Source organism: Myotis brandtii, unplaced genomic scaffold (genome assembly GCF_000412655.1).
Source record: "Myotis brandtii unplaced genomic scaffold, ASM41265v1 scaffold4, whole genome shotgun sequence".
NCBI lineage: Eukaryota > Metazoa > Chordata > Mammalia > Chiroptera > Vespertilionidae > Myotis > Myotis brandtii.
This window is the reverse complement of record NW_005365371.1, coordinates 4202264-4225726: the sequence shown is the minus strand read 5'-3', so window position 1 is coordinate 4225726 and position 23463 is coordinate 4202264. Positions and strand designations below refer to the sequence as shown.

The 23463-nt window shown below is 39.0% G+C and overlaps 1 protein-coding gene and 1 pseudogene across 1 annotated transcript in view; both read right to left on the bottom strand.

The window, feature by feature from the left end:
- The window catches only part of PAK2 (p21 protein (Cdc42/Rac)-activated kinase 2), a 56046-nt gene extending 40689 nt beyond the window's left edge, over positions 1-15357 (bottom strand). Inside the window, exons 1-2 of the mRNA XM_005873168.2 lie at positions 15338-15357; positions 13629-13836 (exon numbers count right to left, since the gene is read on the bottom strand). Of these exons, the coding sequence (XP_005873230.1) occupies positions 13629-13815 (187 nt within the window). The 5' untranslated portion in view covers positions 13816-13836; positions 15338-15357. The remainder of the gene's footprint in view (positions 1-13628; positions 13837-15337) is intronic.
- Positions 15358-21941: 6584 nt separating this feature from the next.
- The window catches only part of LOC102242892, a 9780-nt pseudogene continuing 8258 nt past the window's right edge, over positions 21942-23463 (bottom strand).

Genomic DNA, 23463 nt, shown 5'->3' with positions numbered 1-23463 from the left:
GAGGATGAGGCCCAGAAATCAGGATTTTAAAAAGATTCCCAGGTGGTTCTAATGTGCAGCCAAGGTTGAGAACCACTGCTCTAGGCAGAAGCAATTGCCCCAGCCTGTTGAAAAACCTCTCACCACACCTGTGGATGATTGCTTGAGGGCTACACAAAACTGAAACCAATCAGTCAACAGGCAGAGGTGGATCTCTAAAGGCTTTTAGTATTTCCTGACCTAATTAGTCAGAAACAGCGTTTGACACTGTCCTGCACTAGAGACTGAGTCACAAAGCTAATACATAGTCACAAACCCAACAGGCAGCCAAAATGGGCAGACAAAAAAAAAAAGTCCACAATGAAAGAACAAGAGAATTCTCCAGAAGAAAAGATAAATGAAATGGAGATAAGAAGTTTATCTGATACAGAGCTGATAATAATGATGGTAAAAAAACACTCAACAGCATGAGAAAAGACATAGTAACTATGAAAAAAGACCAGTCGGAAATAAAGAATGACATAGCACTAATAAAGAACACAATGGAAGGAATAAACAGCAGATTAGGGGAAGCTGAGAATCAGATCAGTGAATTAGAAGACAGAGTAGAAAAAAATCACTCAATTAGAGAACCAAATAGGAAAAACAATTTAACAGGAGGATAGCTTAAGGGAGCCGTGGGACAACATGAAACAATATTCAAATAGTAGGTGTGCCAGAAGGGGAAGAAAAGGAGCAGGGGATAGAGAATGTTTTTGAAGAAATAATGGCAGAAGGAATTATTTCCTAACCTGGTGAAGGAATAAGTCACACAAGTCCAGGAGGCACAGAGTCCCAAGCAAGAAGAACCCAAAAGGCCAATACCCAGACACATCATAATTAAAATGCTAAATAATTAAAGACAACGAGAGAATCTTAAAGATAGCAAGAGTAAAGCAAACTGTTACCTACAAAAGAGCTCCCATAAGGCTGACACCTGATTTCTCATCAGAAACTCTACAGGCCAGAAGGGAATAATATGAAGTACTCAAGATAATGGAAAGCAAGGATCTGAAACCAAGATTACTATATCCAGCAAAGCTATCATTCAAAATGGACAGTGAAAAAAAAAGGTTCCCAGACCAAAAAAAAAAGGCTAAAGGAGTACAGCAGCACCAAGCCTGCATAACAAGAAATGCTAAAGTGAAGGCTGTAATAATTAGAAGAAATAGAGAGAGAAACCTAGGCATACAGAATTAAAATGGCAATAAATAAGTACCTATCAATAATAACCTTAAATGTAAATGAATTAAATGCTCCAATCAAATGCTTTCATTTGATTGTAAATGCTCCAATCAAAAGACACAGGGTAGCTGAATGGATACAAAAATATGACCAAACTATATGCTATCTACAAGAGACCCACTTCAGAACAAAAGACACAGAGAATGAGAGTGAAGGGATGGAAAAATATTTTCTATGCAAACAGAAAAGAAAAAAGAGCTGGGGTAGCAATACTCATCTGACAAAATAGACTTCAAAATGAAGGTAAATCACAAGAGACAAGAAAGGTCACTACATAAAACTAAAGGGATTGATCCAGTAAGAGGATATAACACTGATAAAACATAAATGAACCCAATATAGGAGCACTTTAATACATAAAAAAAACTTTTAGAGGACTTTAAGGGAAAGATCAACAACAATACAGTCATAGTAGGGGACTTTATCACCTCCCTCACTTCACTGGATAGATCTTTCAGACAAAAAATTAACAAGGAAACAGTGACTCTAAAGGACACACTGGATCAGATGGATTTAACTGCCATTTATAGAATATTCACCCCAAAGCTGCAGAATATATGTTCTTCTCAAGTGCATATGGGTCATTCACAAAGACAGACCACATGTTAGGACATAAAGTTCAAGAAGAGTGAAATCATATGAAGCATCTTCTCAGGTCACAGTGGAATGAAATTCGAAATCAACTATAATAAAAACACCCCAAAACATTCAAACACATGGTAGCTAAATGGCATGTTATTAAACAATGTATGGGTTACCAATGAGATCAAGAAATAAATAAAAAACTTCCTGGAAACAAATAAAAATGAACACACAACAACCCCAAATCTCTGGGACACAGCAAAAGCAGTCCTGAGAGGAAAGTTCATAGCACTACAGGCCTACCTCAAAAAATAAGAAAAATCAATAATAAACTATTTAACCCTACATCTTAAAGAATTAGAAAGAGAACAATGAGAAAAGCCCAAAATAGAAGGAAGGAAATAAAAATGAGAGCAGAAATAAATGCCATAGAGGCAAAAAAACAAACAAACAAACAAACAAACAAAAACCACCCCCCAAAATTCAATGAAACCGCAAGCTGGTTTTCTGAAAAGATAAACAAGATTGATGAACCTTTAACCAGACTAATCTAGAAACAAGATTGATGAACCTTTAGTCAGACTAATCTAGGACCCAAATAAATATAATCAGAAATGAAAGCGGAGAAGTAATCACTGACACCACAGCAATACAAAGGACTATAAGAAAATACTATGAACAACTATATGCCAACAAGCTGGATGGTGTGGATGAAATGGACAAATTCCTAGAAAAATACAATCTTCCAAAACTGAATGAGGAAGAATCAGAAAACCTGAATAGGCCAACAACTGATGAAATAGAAGTAGTAATCTAAAGACTCCTAGAACATAAAAGCCTTGGTCCACATGGCTTCACCGTGGAGTTTTACCAAACATTCAAAGAAGAACTAACCCCTATACTCCTCAAACTATTTCAGAAAATCCAAGAGGAAGGAACACTTCCAAACTCTTTTTTTGAGGCCAACATTATCTTAATTCCAACACCAGATAAAGACACTACAAAGAAAGAGAATTACAGGCCAATATCCCTGATGAACATAGATGCTAAAATCCTCAACAAAATATTAGCAAATCGCATCCAGCAATATATTAAAAAGATCATTCACCATGACCAAGTCCGATTTATTAAATCAATAAATGTGATCCATCACATAAACAAATTGAAAGGCAAAAATCACACGATCATATTAATTGATGCAGAAAAAGCATTCGACAAAATCCAACACCCATTTTTGATAAAAACTCTCAGCAAAGTGGGAACAGAGGGGTCATTCCTCAACATGATAAAGGTCATATATAACAAATTTACAGCCAACATCATACTTACTGGGCAAAAACTAAAACCATTTCCCCTAAGAACAGGAACAAGTCAGGGATGTCCACTTTCACCACTCTTATTCAACATAGTACTGGAAGACGTAGTCATAGTGATCAAACAAGAAGAAGAAATAAAAGGCATCCAAATTGGAAAGGAGGAAGTAAAACTGTCATTATTCACAGATGACATGATACTGTACATAGAAAACCCTTAAGACTCCACCAAAAAACTACCAGATTTAATAAATGAATTTGGCAATGTAGCAGGCCACAAAATTAACACCCAGAAATCATTTTTATACACCAATAATGAATTCTCAGAAGAGAAACTAAACAATCCCTTTACTACTGCAACAAAAAATTAAGATACTTCGGAATAAATTTAGCCAAGGAGATAAAAGACTTGCACTCGGAAAACTACAGGATGTTGAAACAGAGATAGAGGAGGATATAAACAAGTGGAAGAATATACCATGATCATGGATTGGTAGAATTAACATCATTAAAATGTCCATACTACTCAAAGCAATCTACAGATTTAATACAATCTCTATTAAAATAGCAACAGCATATTTCACAGAGTAAGAACAAACACTCCAAAAATTTATATTGAACCAAAGAAGACCTTGAAGAGCTGCAGCAATCTTGAGAAAGAACAACAAAGTTGGAGGGATCACACCACCTGATATGAAGTTATACTACAAAGCCACTGTAATCAGAACAGCCTGGTACTGATACAAGAACAAACATATACTAGTAGATCAATGGAACAGAACAGAGAACCCAGAAATCGACCTAATTACACTCAACTAATATTTGACAAAGGAGGCAAGAACATACAATGGAGTCAAGACAGTCTCTTCAATAAATGGTGTTGGGATACATGCAAATAAATGAAACTAGACCACCAACTTATACCATACACAAGAATAAACTCAAAATGGATAAAAGACTTAAATGTAAGTCGTGAAATCATAAAAGTTCTAGGAGAAATCATAGCCAGCAAAATCTCAGACATCTCTCATTGCTAGCAATATGTTTATGGATACATCTCCTAGGGCAAAGGAAACTAAGGAGAAAATAAACAAATGGGACTACATCAAAATAAAAAGCTTTTGCACAGCAAAAGAAACCATCAACAAAACAGCAAGAGAGCCCACTGTATGGGAGAACATATTTGGCAATAATACATCTGATAAAGGGTTAATATCCAAAAAAATAAAGAACTCATACAACTTAACAGAAGACAAACAATTAAATTAAAAAATGGGCAAATGACCTAAACAGATATACACAAAGCCAAGAGACATATAAAAAAATGCTCAAAGTCACTGATCATCAGAGAGATGCAAATTAAAACCAGATATCACCTCACACCTGTCAGAATGGCTACCATCAACAAATCAACAAATGACAAGTACTGGCAAGGATGTGGAGAAAAGGGAACCCTAGCACACTGCTGGAGGGAATGCAAACTGGTGCAGCATTATGGAAAACAGTTTGGAGTTTCCTAAAAAAATTAAAAATGGAACTTCCATTTGACCCAGTGATTCCATTTCTAGGAAAATATCCCAAGAGACCTGAGACACCAATCAGAAAAAATGTATGCACCCCTATGATCATAGCAGCATAATTTACAATAGCTAAGATGTGGAAACAGCCCAAGTGCCCATCAGCAGATGAGTGGATAAAAAAGCTGTGGTACAGCCCTAGCCGGTTTGGCTCAGTGAATAGAGCGTCAGCCTGCGAACTGAAGGGTCCCAGGTTCGATTCCGGTCAGGGGCATGTGCCTTGGTTGTGGGCACATCCCCAGTAGGAAGTGTGCAGGAGGCAGCTGATTGATGTTTCTCTCTCATTGATGTTTCTGACTCTCTATCCTTCTCCCTTCCTCTCTGTAAAAAAATCAATAAAATATATATTTTTTAAAAAGCTGTGGTACATTTATACACCATGGAATAGTATGCAGCAGTAAAAAAGAAGGATGTCTTACCCTTTGAAACAGCATCAAAGGACCTGGAGAGTATCATGCTAAGTGAAATAAGCCAGTCAGAGAAAGACAAGTATCATATGATCTCACTCATATGTGGAATCTAATGAACAAAATAAACTGATGAGCAAAATAGGTCCAGAGGCATAGTAGCATACATAAAACAGACTATGGCATCTCAGAGGGAAGGTGCAGGGAGGGTGGGTGGGTGGATGGGAAGTGATCAACCGAAGAACTTGTATGCATATATGCATAATGTATGGACACAGACAATAGAGTGGTGAAGGCCTGGGGGGGAGGGTGGGGGGGCTGGGAGAGGTCAATGAGGGTGGGGGGAAGGGGACATATGTAATACTTTCAACAATAAAGAATTACTTTTTAAAAAGATATTTTTAAAAGTCAGGAGGAAATTAATTTTATTTACAAATCAACAATTTCAAAAGCCCTGGTAAAATCAACCTTTAAAAGGAAATTTGTGGTTTAAAAAAAAAAAAAAAAAGAAAAAATATTCAGAGACACAGAAGCATAGAACAGTCTATGGAATTTCAGAGGGAAGGTGGGGGAAGGTGGGTGGGTGGGAAGAGATCAACCAAAGAGCATATATGCATAACCCATGGATACAGACAATAGGGTGGTAAAGGCCTATGGCGGGGGCAGGCTAGAAGGGGTCAATGTGGGGGAGGGGAGAATGGACATATGTAATACTTTCAACAGTAAAGATTTAATTAAAAAAAAAAGTCCTCGATACATTGCAACCACTGACTGGCTACAAATAAAAGGATTAGCAAAAATCAAATAGATCATTTCAAATAGAAATTGATGCTGTAGCATTACAATAAAGAGCACAGCATATTTTAGTATTTATAAGTATATATTTAACATTTGTAAATTGTGTATTATTTTCCAGCTTTATTATCAGTAAAATTTATAATAAACTTATGTATATAAATACAACAAAATAAAATAAAACCACCAGTGATTACCCCTTTGTTCTTTTGACCCAGAACAGCTTCAAATTGGTGAAACTAAACTTGTTCCATCCCACAGAAGGATATTCTCTAGGAAAAAGACAGAGGAGTATGGGCTACTATTATTAATCTCAGAATTAAATTTTTAGACCAAAAGGGAGATTTATAATTCTAAGTCTATCATTTTCATAACCAATCAGACGTGAAGGTGCTTGCTTATAGGCTAAATAATTAGATGTGAAAACTGCTTTAGTTTATATATACTATACCACTCAACACTAACTAACTAAACAGAGCTTTTAAATATAAGCCAAGATAACTGAGCATTACCATCTTCACTAATAAAATCTATTTTCTATACAACTACCAGTCTCTACTTAAGACAGAAATGTGACCAGGTCTTTCCTGTTTAAAATTCTGTGATGGTTCCCCAGGAAACAATAAAATCTGAGCTCTGTAACATGGAATACAAGGCCCTTTATGACCTGTTCCCTGCCTACCTCACCTCTACAGCCCAGCCCCTTCTGCTGTCTGCAGTTTCCTACATTATCTATAATAATAAAAGCGTAATATGCTAATTAGACCGGGCATCCTTCTGGGGCTGTGAGGGAAGCCTGGGTCCCGGGTGCCAGAGGGAAGCCGGTGCTGGCAGCCAGGGGAAGGAAGGCCTACTCTTGCATGAATTTCATGCATCAGGCCTCTGGTGCTATATAATTCTCTCTCCCTCTCTGCTTTCACATCTTGCAGGACTGTACTTAGCTCCATGAATATGCTATGATCCCTCCTGTGTCTGTGGCACTGGAATTCTTTTCTAGGCATTAAAAACACGTTTTAGCTATCAAAATCCTCCTAACTATATTCACTTACTCATCCTTTAACCTTCAACTTAAATGTCATTTCCTTAGGAAGCCTTCCCAGATAGGACAGACATCTTACACTATCTCCACTATCACAGTTCAGTTTATAATTATGTGCTGCAGTTCTTTTCTGCTTTTTAGAGAGAAGAAGGGGAAATAGGGGGAAGAGAGATACAGAGACAGACTTGCACTGGCCCCGACCAGGGGTGGAACCTGCCACCTTTCAGTATAGGGGACAATGCTCCAACCAGCTGAGCCACACGGGTCAGGGCTATGCTATAGTTTTTGATCAGTGGTGCCATGAGGGCAGGGACACCATCTACTTTGCCTATCACTATGTCTCTGATGACTCACAGGGTGCATATGATACATATTAGCAGGGACGTGAAAATGATTTGTTCAATTAAGTTGCCATAAAAGGCATATTGTCTGGCTGGCAAGGCTCAGATGATTGAGTGTCGACCTATGAACCAGGAGGTTATGCTTTGATTCCCAGTCAGGGCACATGCCCAGGTTGCAGGCTCAATTCCCAGTAGGGGGTGTGCAGTAGGTAGCCAATTGATTATTCTCTCTCATCATTGATGTTTCTATCTTTCTCTCCCACTCCTTTCCTCTCTGAAATTAATAAAAATAAATTTTTAAAAAGGCGTAATTTCTTGTTTTCTTATTTTTTTCAATGACACTAATTAAAACCAATAATGAATAACTAAAGATACTCCAAAGTCATTCTTTTTTCTTTTTAAATGAAAATATTAGATGTTTGTTAACAAGGACAGCACAAAGGGGTGTAAATTTGAATAGAATAAAATAAATATCTGTAGATCAGGCTTTACATTAGAAATAGCAACAATCTTTCAGTCATTTTGATTTTTTTAAAAACATATTTTTATTCATTCCAGAGAGAAAGGAGAGGGAGAGAGAGAAACATTAATGATGAGACCGGCTGGGCCATTTTGACTGATGTAATAATGATAAATCAGAAAAAAATAAAAAATAAAATAATGATACAGTCCGGCCGGTGTTGCTCAGTGGTCGAGCGTCGAGCTACCAGGAGGTCATGGTTCGATTCCCGGTTGGGGCACATGCCTGGGTTGCGAGCTCAATCTCCAGCAGGGGGCGTGTAGGAGGCAGCCAGTCAATGATTCTCTCTTATCATTGATGTTTCATCTCTCTCTCCCTTTCCTTTCCTCTCTGAAATAAATATATATAAAAATGATACCATTTTTCCCCCTCCAGACTTCTGTTTCAAGATGACAGACGCCCTAACCGGTTTGGCTCAGTGGATAGAGCGTCAGCCTGTGGACTCAAGGGTCCCAGGTTCAATTCCGGTCAAGGGCATGTACCTTGGTTGCGGGAACCTCCCCAGTGGGGAGTGTGCAGGAGGCAGCTGATCGATGTTTCTCTCTCATCGATGTTTCTAACTCTCTATCCCTCTCCCTTCCTCTTGGTAAAATATCAATAAAGTATATTTAAAAAAAAAAAGATGACAAACTAAGCAGATATTGTAACCTTCCCTTTCTACATCAAATCTCTTTATCATAAAACAAAATCTATGAGGAATGTCCCAGAAATAAATGAGGACAAAACTAAAGAGGGAAACAGCAGCTCGGGATTTACGGTAGGCAGGAGAATGCTACTGCATAAATGTTGGTAGTGGTTAAGCAGATAGATTACTGTGTTCTTACAAGCATGAATGTGCATACACACATACAGTTTCCCCTCATTCCCAATCCTCAAAGCTTCAGGCCACAGTTGTGTCAAGAAGGAACAGTAAGTGGGGGAGATAGGGTTGGAAAGCGCATGCCCAGGTTGTGGGCTTATCCCTGGTGTGGGGCCTGTGGGAGGCAGCCGATTGATGGTTCTCTCTTATCATTGCTGTTTCTATCTCTCTCTCCCTCTCCCTTCCTCTCTGAAATCAATAAAAATATATTTAAATAAATAAGTGAAAGAGTCTCAGGGAATAAGAGCACACTACCCTCCAAATATTCCCTCTCTCTTTAACAGAAAAATGACTGTGCTTCTAAATCTTCCTCCAAACAAGCTACAAATGGAGACTCCACAGATGCTGTAGTCTCAACTACAAAGCCAAATGCAATTCTCCCGAACTTATCCAACAAATGTAATACAATTCTAATCAAAACATCAACAGGCTTGCCACAGCAATTAGACAAGAAAAATAAATAAAAGGTATCCAAATTGGAAAAGAAGATGTAAAACTGTCATTATCCGCAGATGACAAGATACTGTACATGGAAAACCCTAAAGACTCCATCAAAAAATTATTAGACTTAATAAATGAATTCAGCAATGTAGCAGGATACAAAATTAACACCCAGAAATCTATGGCATTTTTATACACCAATAGTGAATTTACAGAAAGAGAGATTAAAAAAACAATCCCATTTACCACTGCAACAAAAAAATTAAGATACCTAGGAATAAACAACTAAGGAGGTAAAAGACCTATATTTGGAAAACTATAGGACACTGAAAGAAGAGACAGAGGAAGACATAAACAGATGGAAGAACATACCGTGTTCATGGATTGATAGAATCAACATCATTAAAATGTCCATACTACCCAAGCAATCTACAAACTCTCCAAAAATTCACCTGGAATAAAAAAAGACCCCCAATAGCTGCAGTTAGCTGCAGCAATCCTGAGAAAGTAGGAGGGATCTCAATACCAGATATCAAGCTATATTACAAAGCCACTGTTCTCAAAACTGCCTGGTACTGGCACAAGAACAGACATATAGACCAATGAAACAGAATAGAGAGCCCAGAAATCTACCAAAGCCATTATGCTCAATTAATTATGCCCCCTGGTGGTCATTGCGCATCATAGCTACCGGTTGGACGGTCAGACAGTTGCTTAGCCTTTATGTATATGGATAACATATAACTTACATAGGATTAGTTTGTAGGCTACTAGAAATGTTTATCAATAAATAAAAACAACTTAATAGAAGAAAGGATTCAAGAATGTCACAGAAAACACAAATGATGCTAAATTAACATATGGAAAGACAATTTCCTGAGTGATCAGGGAAATGCAAATTAAAACCACAATGAGATAATACCATTTTGCATCTCCCAATTTAGCAAAAATTAAAGTCCTGTAATAACAGGGATTTGCTAGATGTTCAACAATGGGAACATTTATGTTCTGTAGGTGAGAATGAACATAAAAAACACTTTGGAAAGTCATCTGTCAAATCTAGTTAAGTCAAACATGGGAATGCCCTGCAATCCAGCAAATTTACCCCTAAGTATATATCTCACTCTACACTTTAAATCTTTGTCCAGAACCCACACCACCAGATTTACATCCTGACCCAATACACGGATACCTCAGACATACTGCAGGTTTCGTTCCAGACCACAATAATAAGTATCACAATGAAGAGAGTCACACGGATATTTTGGCTTTCCAGTGCATAGAAAGGTTATGTTTACACTATATTATAGTCTATTAAGTGTCCAATAGCATTATGTCTAAAAAGTATAATGTACATATTAAATTTAAAAATATTTTATTGCTAAAAAATGCTATCATCTGAGTCTTCATGGAGTCATAATCTTTTTGCTGGCGGAGGACCTTGCCTTGATGTTGATGGCTGATCAGGGTGGTAGTGCCTGCAGGTTGGGGTGGCTGTGGCAGTTTATTAGAAGACAATGGTGCCTGCTGTATGGATTGACTCTTCCTTTCACCAAAGATTTCCCTTTGGCAAACAATACTGTCTGATAGCACTTTACTCACAGGCCTTCTTTCAAAATTGGAGTCAATTCTCTCAAACCTTGCTACTGCTTTATCAATTAAGTTTATGTATATTTCAAATTATTTGTTGCCATTTCAACAATTTTCATAGCATCTTCACCAGGGGTAGATTTCATCTTAAGAAACCACTTTCTTTGTTCATCAATAAGCAACTCCTTAAATGTTCAATTTTTATCATGAGATTGCAGCAATTCAGTCACCTACTCAGGCTCCACTTCTAATTCTAGTTCTCCTGCTATTTCTACCACACATGCAGTTACTTCTCCCAGTGAAATCATCCATGAGGTTTGGAATCAACTTGTTCCAAACTCCTGTTAATGTTGATATTCTGACCTCTTCCCATGAATCACATATTTTCTTAATGGCATCTAGAATGGTGAGTCCTTTCCAGAAGGTTTTCAATTTATTTGCCCAGATCCATCAGAGGACTTACTATCGATGGCAGATACAGTCTTCCAAAATTTATCTGTTGCCCATCTGGCGTGGCTCAGTGGTTGAGCATCGATCTGTGAACCAAGAGGACTCCGTTCGATTCCCGGTCAGGGCACATGACTGGGTTGAAAGATCGATCCTTAGTGTGGGGCATGAGGCAGCTAATTGATGATTTTCTCTCATCATTGATGTTTCTATCTCTCCCTCTCCCTTCCTCTCTGAAATCAATAAAAATATATTTGTAAAAATTTTTATTTCTTAAAGCATAAGACTTGAAAGTCAAAACTACTCCTAGATCTATGGGCTGCAGAATGGATGCTGTGTTAGCAAACATGAAAACATTAATCCTGCTGTACATCTCCATCAGAGCTCTGGGGTGACCAGGTGTACTACCAATGAGCAGTGGTATTTTGAAAGGAATCTTTTTTCCTTAGCAGTAGGTATCAATAGTGGGCTTAAAATATTCAGTAAACCATGTTGTCAACAGGTGTGCTGTCATCCAGACTTTGTTGTTCCATTTATAGAGCACACAATTCTTAAGGACCCTAGGAAGTGAAATGGTAAGGGAGCACTGGCTTCAACTTAAAGTCACTAGCTGCATTAGTCCCTAACAAGAGAGTCAGCCTGTCCTTTGAAGCTTTGAAGCCAGGCAATGACTTCTCACTACTATGAAAGTCCTAAGATGGCATCTTCTTCCAATATAAAGGCTGTTTCATTTACATTGAAGATCTGTTGTTTAGCGTAGCCACCTTTATAAATTTTCAGGAGCTTCCACATCAGTACTTCCTGCTTCACCTTGCAGTTTGTTATGGAGACACCTCTTTCTCATGTACCAATCGCTGTTAGATTCCAACTTTTCTTCTGCAGCTTCCTCACCTCTCTCAGCTCTCATAGAAGTGAAGAAAGTTAGAGCCTTGCTCTGGATTAGGCTTTAGCTTAAGGAAATGCTGTGCCGAGTTTGATCTTCTATCCAGACCACTAAAACTTTCTCCATATCATCAATAAGACTGTCCTGCTTTCTTATCATTCGTACGTTCACTGGAATTGCACTTTTAATTTCCTTTAAGAACTTGGCTGTTTGGTGCAAGAGGCCTAGCTTTATTCCTATCTCAGCTTTCCCCACTAAACCTAGTCATTTCTAGCTTTTGATTTCAAGTAACAAATATGCAACTCTTCCTTTCATTTGAACACTTAGAGGCCATTGTAAAGTTATTAATTGGCCTGATGTCAATATTGTTGTCTCAGGAAATAGGCAGGCCCAAGGAGAGGGAGAAAGATGGGGAAATGACCAGTCATTGGATCAGTTAAAACACACACAACATTTATCTATTAAGTTTGATATCTTACATAGGTGTGGTTTGTAAGTGTGTTTTGTGGTGCCCCGAAACAATTACGTTAGTAACATCAAAGATCACCAATCACAAATTACTATAACAAATAATAAAAACGTTTGAAATATTGTGAGAATTACCAAAATGTAACACATAGACATGAAATGAGCAAATGTTGGAAAAATGGTGCTGATAGAGTGGCTTAATGCAAGGTTGCCACAAACCTTCAATTTATTTATTTTTTATTTTATTTTAGAGAAAGAGAGAAAGAGGGAATGGGAGAGAGGAAGAGGGGGAGAGGGGGACAGGGAGAGAGAGAAAGACGGAGGGAGGGAGAGAGGGAAAGGGAGAAAGAGGGACGGCAGAAGGAGAGAGAGAGGGAGAGAAGGGAGGGAGGGAGGGAGAGAGGGAGAGAGGGGGGGAGAGAGAGAGAGAGAGCGAGCAAACCTTCAATTTCTAAATAAAAAACCAAAAACACAGTTATCTGAGAAACACAATAAAAAGGTATGTCTGTACACACATCACTGAAACAAAAGTCTTTCACTGTGCAATCGTAATGAGGTTGAGAAACTGTGGGCTAGACTCATGTTTGCCAAAGATATGTTCACACATTGATTGCTGAGTGCTGCCTCAGATGCTTCTGAGGGCATTATAGCACACATGATAAAAAAACAAACAAAAAACAGCATTACTACTGCTCTCAAAATCAGAAAACCACTCAATTCCAAAACAAAGTTGGCTCCAGGGATTTTAAACATGGTACTGTAGACTATATCACAATTCTTATAATAGCAGATCTTTCTCAAATATCATAGATTTTATTTATGTTGGGGAGCCACGACTATAGCCCAAATGAAAATGAAGAGATGAGTACAGAAAATCACTGGACATAACAAGCTTGTTGAGCAACAACTTTATTTTTATTCTTTTCTATCATAGTTTAAAATAAACTAGTCTTTCTAATAGTGCCTATATACCACCACCAATTGTTTTCTTGGATGTTTATTGTTCTCACCATAAAAAAAAAATCAACATTATACTTTAATTAAAGAGATATCAAATGGGTAACAAAATAATAATAGACTCTTGAAGTCACAGTACTATTTACCTTTCTCTGTGCTTGAGAATATAGAGATGATTTTATTTCTGGGCTTTTTTTCCTCTGGAACAGAGGGCAAAGGTTTCAAACTGTGATTAGCTGACAAAGGGTCTTTGCCTCCAGTGCTAAAAATGGTACTGCTCATTCTCACAGGAGGTGCCGGAGGCTTGTCTTCCAGTTCTCCGTTATCAGACATGATTCAGAATTACGGTATGTCCTGAAACAGATAGGAAAAAACTTATAGTTAATAACAAGGTGAAAAATAGTAAGGACAAGCAAAATACAGTAACTAACCCCTCCTCAATTTCAAATTAGAAAATGTTACTCATCTAGAGTGAAATTTGTGAGAGCTACAAAACTCAATAAGAGATTAAATTGGTCACCTATAAATATGGTAATCTCCCCTAACAAAGTTAGTAAATGGTTAGCTGAGGCTGAATGTCTGAAAAGCTACTAGTATGTCAAGTTTAGAGGATTATGGTAGTTTGGGGAAAGTATAATGTTACTAACATATCAAAAGATTCACCTAATCAATTGATTCTAAGAGTAAATGTTCCAATAAAAAGTCAGACAACATGGACCCTTAAAAAAAGAGAATTCCAAAGAGAAAGACTTATGTCCCAACCAGTCAATCAAAGGAAATGTCTTTGATATGTATCTCCATTTCTACAGCAGAGATACGACACTTGCTATTAAATACACCAACAAACACCCTACCCTGGGATCTGGTTCCATGCTCACCAGCCTTGTGACTACAACTTATCCTTCATATAAACTCTCCTAAAGGATGAAAATGTACCACTGATGCAGTATTTGGTCTCTCTGAAAACGTGACATTCTAATTACACACGTAGTCCCTTGTGAGTTTGCAGGCAGGGCCATAGAACTCGATCCATTTGGGAACACTGACAAAAATAAATCCATAGCTTGGCTAAAAACACAAACAAGTAAATCCATAGCTTGGCTAAAAACCAGAGTACGGCCACATCCCAAGGTTCTACCAGCCTGTGATTCCTTTTCCAGGCAGTCAAGTAACCCCTCTTATCCATGTGGCTAATTCAGTGGAAACTTTAAGCTTGTTACATATACATATATATTTTGTCTTTCAAAAAGTGGATTGCACACATTTAAAATCAGCAGTTAAGGGGAGGGGATGCCTAATTTACAAATGAATTCTGATACAAAACTACACATTCTAGGAAACAACCCATTTCTCCACTAAAGCTTTTGATTGGTAATTAGATCCTGATTTATTATAAAGTTATTTAATGCATGTAAGTGAACACAACTTTGTATATGTACAATGAAAAGAATGCCAACTGTATTTACATAAAATTAAAAATAAATTTAGTTTGAATGCTAGTACCTGAAGAAAAATAGGTATAATTTGGGCAGAATGGAGGGATGAAGAGATTATTATACCTAATTCTACTCCAAATTGTACACTCTTTGTTTTCCTTGATAGGAGTATGTCACTAGCACTACCTGTATTTTATCTTTCATAATGACAGTTATTTTTGAGCTTATAAAAGAAGGAGAATGAGAGAAGGTAAAGGAGGGAAAAAGAAACATTTCTGGGAATAACTGAGAGAAGGGCTGGGAGAAGGGAATAAAAAATGATTTATATTTGAGAAAAACTGCCTTAAGTGAAATTAAACTACTGGTGATCAAAGGCAGAAATGGAGATGAGATCAAAGAAGGTAGTACAGGGGACATACAGTGAGATGATCCTTCCAAACCAGCTGGTCACACCATGTGGGGTTTGTTTGGGATGGGATATGAGCAGGATGTGATTGGCTGTTTTGAAGTGTGGGCTTTCAGGTGTGCCCTGCCAGAAGGCACTTATCTATTGCTACAAAGGGAAGAAAGATAAGTCTTAGTAATAATAGTTTGAGGATTATTTGATAAACCAACACAGATGTTTATCACTTATGGGACAAGAGATTAAGGTAAAAGAGATTAACCCTAGAGCCATGGTCCGCAAACTGCGGCTCGAGAGCCACATTCGGCTCTTTGGCCCCTTGAGTGTGGCTCTGCCACAAAATACCACATGCGGGCGCATGTACAGTGCGATTGAAATTTCGTGGCCCATGCGCATGTCAGTTTTCGACCTGGGCAAGTCTATTTTGAAGAAGTACTGTTGGTATTTGGCTCTGTTGACTAATGAGTTTGCCGACCACTGCCCTAGAGCAACTCACTTCCATCTTAATCACGTGACAACAGAAACAGCAGGATCAAATTTTGGTTACACTTTGACCAAATTCATTTTGGTTAAGCTGTGACCAAAATCATCTATATTAATGCACATTAAATTTAAAAATCAGAGTGGAGAACTGTCTGAGTGTGAGGGGTCTCTCTCCTCCTAGGTCAGTTATGGTGAACCTTTTGAGCTCGGCGTGTCAGCATTTTGAAAAACCCTAACTTAACTCTGGTGCCGTGTCACATATAGAAATTTTTTTATATTTGCAACCATAGTAAAACAAAGACTTATATTTTTGATATTTATTTTATATATTTAAATGCCATTTAACAAAGAAAAATCAACCAAAAAAATGAGTTCACGTGTCACCTCTGACACGTGTGTCATAGGTTTGCCATCACTGTCCTAGGTTCTTGTCACACTTTCCAGAAAGAATTCAGATGAGTGACAGAAAGCAGTGTTGAAGCAAAGCAAGCAAATTTATTAAGAATACACTTGGCATAAAGCACAAATAGGCAACTCAGCTAGTCTGAGTGCCTCACCTGGTGGGGGTTCAAGGGTTTTATACTTTTCCCACTATAGGTTCAAAGGTTTCCCTGCAGATAGACTAGATTTCAAGGTCCCCCTTTTACAATGTTGGGGCTTTTTCTGGAAGTTATGAGAACATCTGCCAATTTTATCTTGGAAAGTCCCAAGACAGCTGATGACTTCTTTTTGTTTTTAATCTTTATTGTTGAGATTATTATATATGTCCCACTTTCCACCCCATTGCCCCCCTCCACCCAGTTCCCACCCCACACCAGGCCTTCACCACCCTATTGTCTGTGCCAATAGGTAATGCATATATGCATGTAAGATCTTTGTTTAATCTCTTCCCGCCCTCCACCCCCCTTCCTCTGAGAATTGTCAATCTGTTCCATTTCCATGCCTCTGATTCTATTTTATTCATCAGTTTATTTTGTTCATTAGATTTCTTGTTCGTTTATTTTGATTTTTAGATTCAGTTGTTGATAGGTATGTATTTGTTGCCATTTTGTTGTTCGTATTTTTGATCTTTTTCTTTTTCTCCTCCCTCTTCTTAAAGAATACCTTTCAACCTTTCATATAATACTGGTTTGGTGGAGGTGAACTCCTTTAGCTTTTTCTTGTCTGTGAAGCTCTTTATCTGACCTTCAACTCTAAATGATAGCTTTGCTGGGTAGAATAATCTTGGTTGTAGGTCCTTGCTATTCTTTACTTCTCTAGTTGTAGGATTTCCATTCAGCCAGCTTTCTAGTGGTTCTGGATGATGACTGTTCTGTAATTTAGTTGTAATTTTGATGTGGTTGTAGGAGGCGGTGAGTACAGGCATTTACCTATGCCGCCATCTTCCTTTCTTCCAAGACTGCTGACTTTTTTGTTCAGTGGGTGAGATGACCCCTGCCCCTTTTTTCCTTTCCCTCCTCCTGCCCTAGCAGCTAACTTTCCTACTAGATTAATCCCTCAAGTGATATCATCCAATGCTTTTGAGGTTTTTGTTATTTGTCCCCCAAACTTCATTTGCCCTTGGATGTAGCTGGCATAAGTGGTATTAACTGGGTTTTTGTTCTCTATTTTCCCAGGCCAGGTGATTTAAGCTATGTATTCTCTGGTTAGGCAAGAGAGCTATAAACCATTTGCTCTCGAGTGTCCTTGGTTGGGGAAGATAAGTGCTTGTAATTCACAAGCTGGCTGCCACTGCCCAAACTGTTGGGCCTGGTTTAATTTTCCTGTATTGCCTGGCTGATGTGGCTCAGTGGTTAGAGTGTCTGCCCAGGCACCAAAGGATAGTGGGTTTGATTCCCAGTCAAGGGTATGTACCTGGGTTGCAGGGCACATGCAGGAGGCAGTCAGTCAATGTGTCTCTCTCACATAGATGTTTCCCTCCCTCCCTTGCCGTTTCTCTCCTCCTACCAATCCACTCCCCCCCTGCCCAAAAAAAAATCAATGGAAAAAATATCCTGGGGTGAGTATTAACAAACAAAAAAACCTAATTTATTGTCTCAGTTTTCCCATTCCACTTGCCCAGGAATCTTCCTAACTTCCTACTGTCCTGCCACAAGAATAATATAACAAAATTTAAAGATACATTTGCATGCATATATAGAAGGAAATGCACCAAAATATTGACAGTCATTATTAGTGGCTAGTAATTAGTTTAAAAAATCAGTATAAAATTGCCAGGGTACAGTAGTTATTTGGTGTAAACTGACTATAAATTCCATCCTTAAGGCTGGCTCATAGATGGAATATGACTAAAAACTGCCAAAGCACCTTCAGCTGCATGCTGTCCAGTATTGTGGTTAAGAGCATGAGTTGTGAATTCAGATTTTGTTTGGAATCCTGGTTCTACCATTTACTTAAGTGGGCAATTTACTTAACAGTGCCTCAAGGCTCCTTGGAGAAATAGATGGTTCTGGCCTAGGACAGGAAAAATAGATGATGAACCTAGAGCCACGATTTTCAACCTTTTTCATCTCATGGTATACATAAACTAATTACTAAAATTCTGTGGCACGCCAAAAAATATATATATTTTGGCCTAAATGACAAACAACAACAAAAAAGGCATAATTGATTCATTCACACTGGACAAGTTTCTCAAGTCACTGACAGTTTAGGGGGTACAGGATGCCCCTCTATTTGGGTTTGTCTGATGTTTTTCCCATAATTAGATTGGGTTACAAGTTTGGGGGAAGAATCCACAAAGGTGAAGGCTGTTGTCTTTTTTTTTTTTTATTTGACAATCTTAGGGAAAAGAGGTCAGTGTCCCTGACTAAATAGGTATTGCATGTTTTAAAAATTCTTGAGACACACCAGGTGCAAATCACTGGCCTAGAGCATATTACAGTGTCAGAAGGTAGGAAATATTTAAAAAGGTTAAGGGAGTGTCAAAGGACACAGGAAAGAGTCCCAAAAAGTGAATGCTGGCATGATAAGAGCAACAAAATTAATGAAGTAGTATTAGAATATAACTCAAAGTAGAAAATAAATATATAAAATTTATATTGATACAAACAAATAAATAAATAAATAAAATGGGGGATCAAATCTTCCTTACCAAAGATTTCCAAATGATATATGTAGATATACCTCCCTCTAAGAGTTAAAGTTTAACTTTCCCCCCCACTTGATTGTAGGCTGCACTTGGTGATTCATTTCCAAAAAATATGGAAAGGGAAAAATAACAGTGGAAAAATCTGACAAACACTGTGTCGACATAAGAAACGTCCAAACCTGTAGAGAATGTTTATAACAATTAAGCCAAAAGGAGAACACCCCTGGAAGCAGGATCTCAACAGACTGAGATAAAAGCTGCTGATAACAACTTGCAATTTCTTTTATGCATTTCAGTTTAAGGAGGAAACAAAGATTAAATAAAGGTGGGAAGAAGCAATTTTGGGATGTGATTACAGGACAGTTAATATTATGTGCTCTCTTGGGGGTACGGCTTGCTTAAGGCAAAGACAAAGCTTTTATTAAAAAAGTTACATGCCTGGGGCATGACTACCCACCATGACCTAGAATTTATGATCGGATCACCCTGTGAGTTTAATTTCCAAATAACCCTTTTTTTCAATCACAACTGCATTAACTAAGTAATCAACGTGATAACACCCTAAAATCTAATGTGATGAGAAGCATAATTTACCTCTGTGGTATTCTTCCCCCAAATTCGTAACCCAATCTAATTATGGGGAAAATATCAGACAAACCAAAAGAGAGGGACATTCTACAAAGTTCCTCACCAGTTTCCTAAAAGCTACCAAGGAAATGAGAAACAAAGAAAGGCTGAGAAACTGTCATAGGAGTCTAAGGAGACACAACAATATGGTGGTATCCTGGAACAGAAAAAAAGACATTAGTGGAAAAACTGGTGAAATTCAAATAAAATCTAGTAATATACCAATATTGGCTTCTTCTTCTTCTTAGGCTGACATTCTAACCCAGCCGTGGGCAAACTACGGCCCGTTTGAAATGAATAAAACTAAAAAAAAAAAAGACCGTACCCTTTTATGTAATGATGTTTACTTTGAATTTATATTAGTTCACACAAACACTCCATCCATGCTTTTGTTCCAGCCCTCCGGTCCAGTTTAAGAACCCATTGTGGCCCTCGAGTCAAAAAGTTTGCCCACCCCTGCTCTAACCACTGAGCACGCCATCCAGGGCCAATGTTGGCTTCTTTCCTTTGACGTATATTTTATGGTTTATGTGATGTTAACATTAGGGGAAGATGGGTTATAGCTATATAGGAAATCTATCTTTGCAACTTCTTTGTACATCTAAAATTATTCCAAAATAAAAAGTATATTAAAAAATGAATTACTAAGTTCCTCAAAAAGTTAAATATGCTACCTACCATATGACCTAGCAATTCCACTCGCAGTATATACCTAAAAGAACTAAAAGCATATGTCCACACAAATGTTCATAGCATTATTCTTAATAGCCAAAAGATGAAAACAACCAAAATATACATTAATAGGTGAACAGATAGACAAAGCATGGTATATTTGTATAATGGAATATTGTTCAGCCATAAAAAGGAATGAAGTACTGATACATGCAACATGATGAATCTCGTAAACGTAAGTGAAAAAAGGACCATATATTATACGATTCCATTTATATGAAACTAGTGGCCCGGTGCACGACATTCGTGCAGGGGGGTGGGAGGGCGTCCCTCAGCCCGGCCTGCACCCTCTGCAATCTGGGACCCCTTGGGGGATGTCAGACTGCTGATTTAGTCCCGATCTCACACATCCCTCTCACAATCTGGGACTGCTGGCTCCTAACCACTCGCCTGCTTGCCTGCCTGATAGCCCCTTACCACTTCTGCCTGCCAGCCCGATCACCCCCTTACCACTTCTGCCTGCCAGCCCGATTGCCCCCTAACCGCTCTCCTGCAGGCCTGATCTCACCTAACTTCTCCCCTGCCTGCCCGATCACCCCAACTGCCCTCCCTTGCCCCATCCGCCTCCTCCACCAGGCCCCGCCTCCTCCACCAGGCCCCGCCTCCACTGTGCGTGCAGCTATCTTGGAGGTGGCCATCTTGTGATGATGTAGCAGGAGAGGGCCACCCAGGCTTTTATTAGTATAGATACCCAGAACAGGCAAATTCATAGAGAAATAAAGTAGACTGGTGGCTGCTAGGGAGTGAGGGGAATGGGAAGTGACAGCTAATAAGTATGAAGTTTCTTTTGGGGGAAGGAAAATGTTATGGAATTAGACATTGGTAATTGTTGCACAATCTGGTAATTACATTAAAACCACTCACTTGCCAAAACTGGTTTGGCTCAGGGGATAGAGCCTCAGCCTGCGGACTAAAAGGTCCCGGGTTCGATTCCGGTCAAGGGCATGTACCTGGGTTGCGGGCACATCCCCAGTAGGAGATGTGCAGGAGGCGGCTGATCCGTGTTTCTCTCTCATCGATGTTTCTAACTCTCTATCTCTCTCCCTTCCTCTCTGAAAAAAATCAATAAAATATATTAAAAAAAACACACAAAAAAAACCACTCACTGAATTGTACACTTTAAAATGGTAAATTTCAGCTATGTAAATTATATCTCAATTTAAAAAAGAAATTAATATTTACTGCATAAAGATTAAAAGTTAATAAATATTGAAAGTTCTGCTTCTACTCTCATGATATTATTATTTGTAAGATCCTATGCTATAAGTTGGAGCACATAAAAGAGTTCATAACCTAAGAATAGAAAAGACAAACACAGGAGAACCAAGATGGCGGCACAGGTAAACACCCGTAATTGCTGCCTCCCACAACCACTTCAAAAATATAACTAAAAGGGGCTGCACCGCAGAGGGGACGCAAACACAGTTTAGTGCCCCCACCCTCTCCGTCCAGGCCATCGGTCCAGGTCCGCGGGACCTGGGGTGACCCTCGGCACCAAACACCGGGCGAGCTGCGACACTGGGGCCATGGCCATGGCCACCGTGGCGGCTCCGTCTGCCTGGGCCCTCGGGGTCTGAGCCAGGCTGCCGCCCCCAGCTCCTACGGGGTGTTCTGCAAAGGGCTCCCCCGCACGCTGCTCGCCTTCTTCGAGCTGGCCTGGAAGCTGCGCTCGAATTTCCCCGTACTTCTATGTCGCGGGCTCCGTAACCCTCAACACCGCTTGCAGGTACGTTTCTAGAGTCGCGATTACGCTAACAGTCTCTGGACCAGCACAATGGCGGACTCCCAGGAGGCCCTGCGACAGTGGCCGGGCTCCCGCGGCTGCGCTCGCCGCTGTCCGCCGAGCTCTGGGATGGGCTCGGAAGTCCTGCCAGGACTGGAGAGGACAGACGCGACTTCCAGCAACAGGGAAGAATTTGATTACGGCCCGGACAAGATTTAAGAAGCTGTGCGTCCTGTAAACAAAATCAGGACGAACAGGATGCGTTATATCAAAAACAGAAGGCGACTGTAAAATGTAAAATACAAGTTCATGGCTCAAATTAAGATTTTAAAAAATCACCAATTTCGGGAATTTTGGGTTGACTTGAAAGCAAGAGACTGAATGAGTAAAGAAGCTGAAGATCTTAAGGATATGATGCGGAAGGCATGTATTTCTTCATTCCCCCAAGAGAAAATGACAATCAGATTTTCAGTGAGATTTAAAAAACTGTACAGGAAAAGCATCCTTCCGATGTCAAACAGTGTAAAACGCTGCAGGATTTTGAGCAGACGGTTGGAGGGTAAGACAGTGGACTCTGTTTCGGCGTCCCAGTGAGTGGCACGGTTTCAGACCTCGGCGCCAAAGAAAAGGAAACCCAGTTCAGCACAAAGCCTGGCTATTTAATGAATAACATTTAAATAATCAGAATAATTTATGCAAATGCTGTCTATCATCTTTTTCTTTTAAGAGATACTTAATTATGGTTACAAAGTAGAATACAAGTGTGGTCACCCGTGATCATGTAACAGTACAGTTTTCAGGGGGGGATGTTGAAGGGAGGAGAGGAAGGTAAATGGAGTGGTAGTGGGGTCTTTATGTAAAGTGGGAAGTTGAAAGATACAGTCCTGCTCATGAGGAAAGAAGACATTTTGTGAGAGTGTGGCCATATGGTTGCTAAAATAGCAATGAAACTATTAAACAGGGAGGAGAGTAGAAGAGAACAGCAGTAAGTCAATGAATGCTTAAAGACGGAGGAGTGTCAGGTGGCATGTCTCAAAAGAAAAACTGAATACCTGGTATGTTGGAATATAGAGTTGAGATTTTGAATGTTTCAGGGAGTCTGGAGATGAATTAGTGGTCTGCAGATTTTTATTTATTTATTTTTTTTTAAGAAAACAAAGCTGAGGCAATTATGAACCCAGGATAAATAAAAGCTTGTTCAGGAACTACACTGCATACCTCAACTGTGAATAACACTCGTCATAAAGTCAGTCATAATTATGTTAGCACTGAATATGGATAGAACATGATTATGTAACATGGGAGGGGTGGAGAGAGGAGGTGTGTATAATGGGGAAGAATCAGTCAATAAAAAAGCAATATTGAAAAAAAAAAAAAAACTACTAAAAGACAAAAGAGACATCATCCAGAACTACAGGAAGGCTGGCTGAGTGGAAATTCTACAACTAGAAGGAAAGAGAAAAGCACACTGAGACTCAGAGGAGGT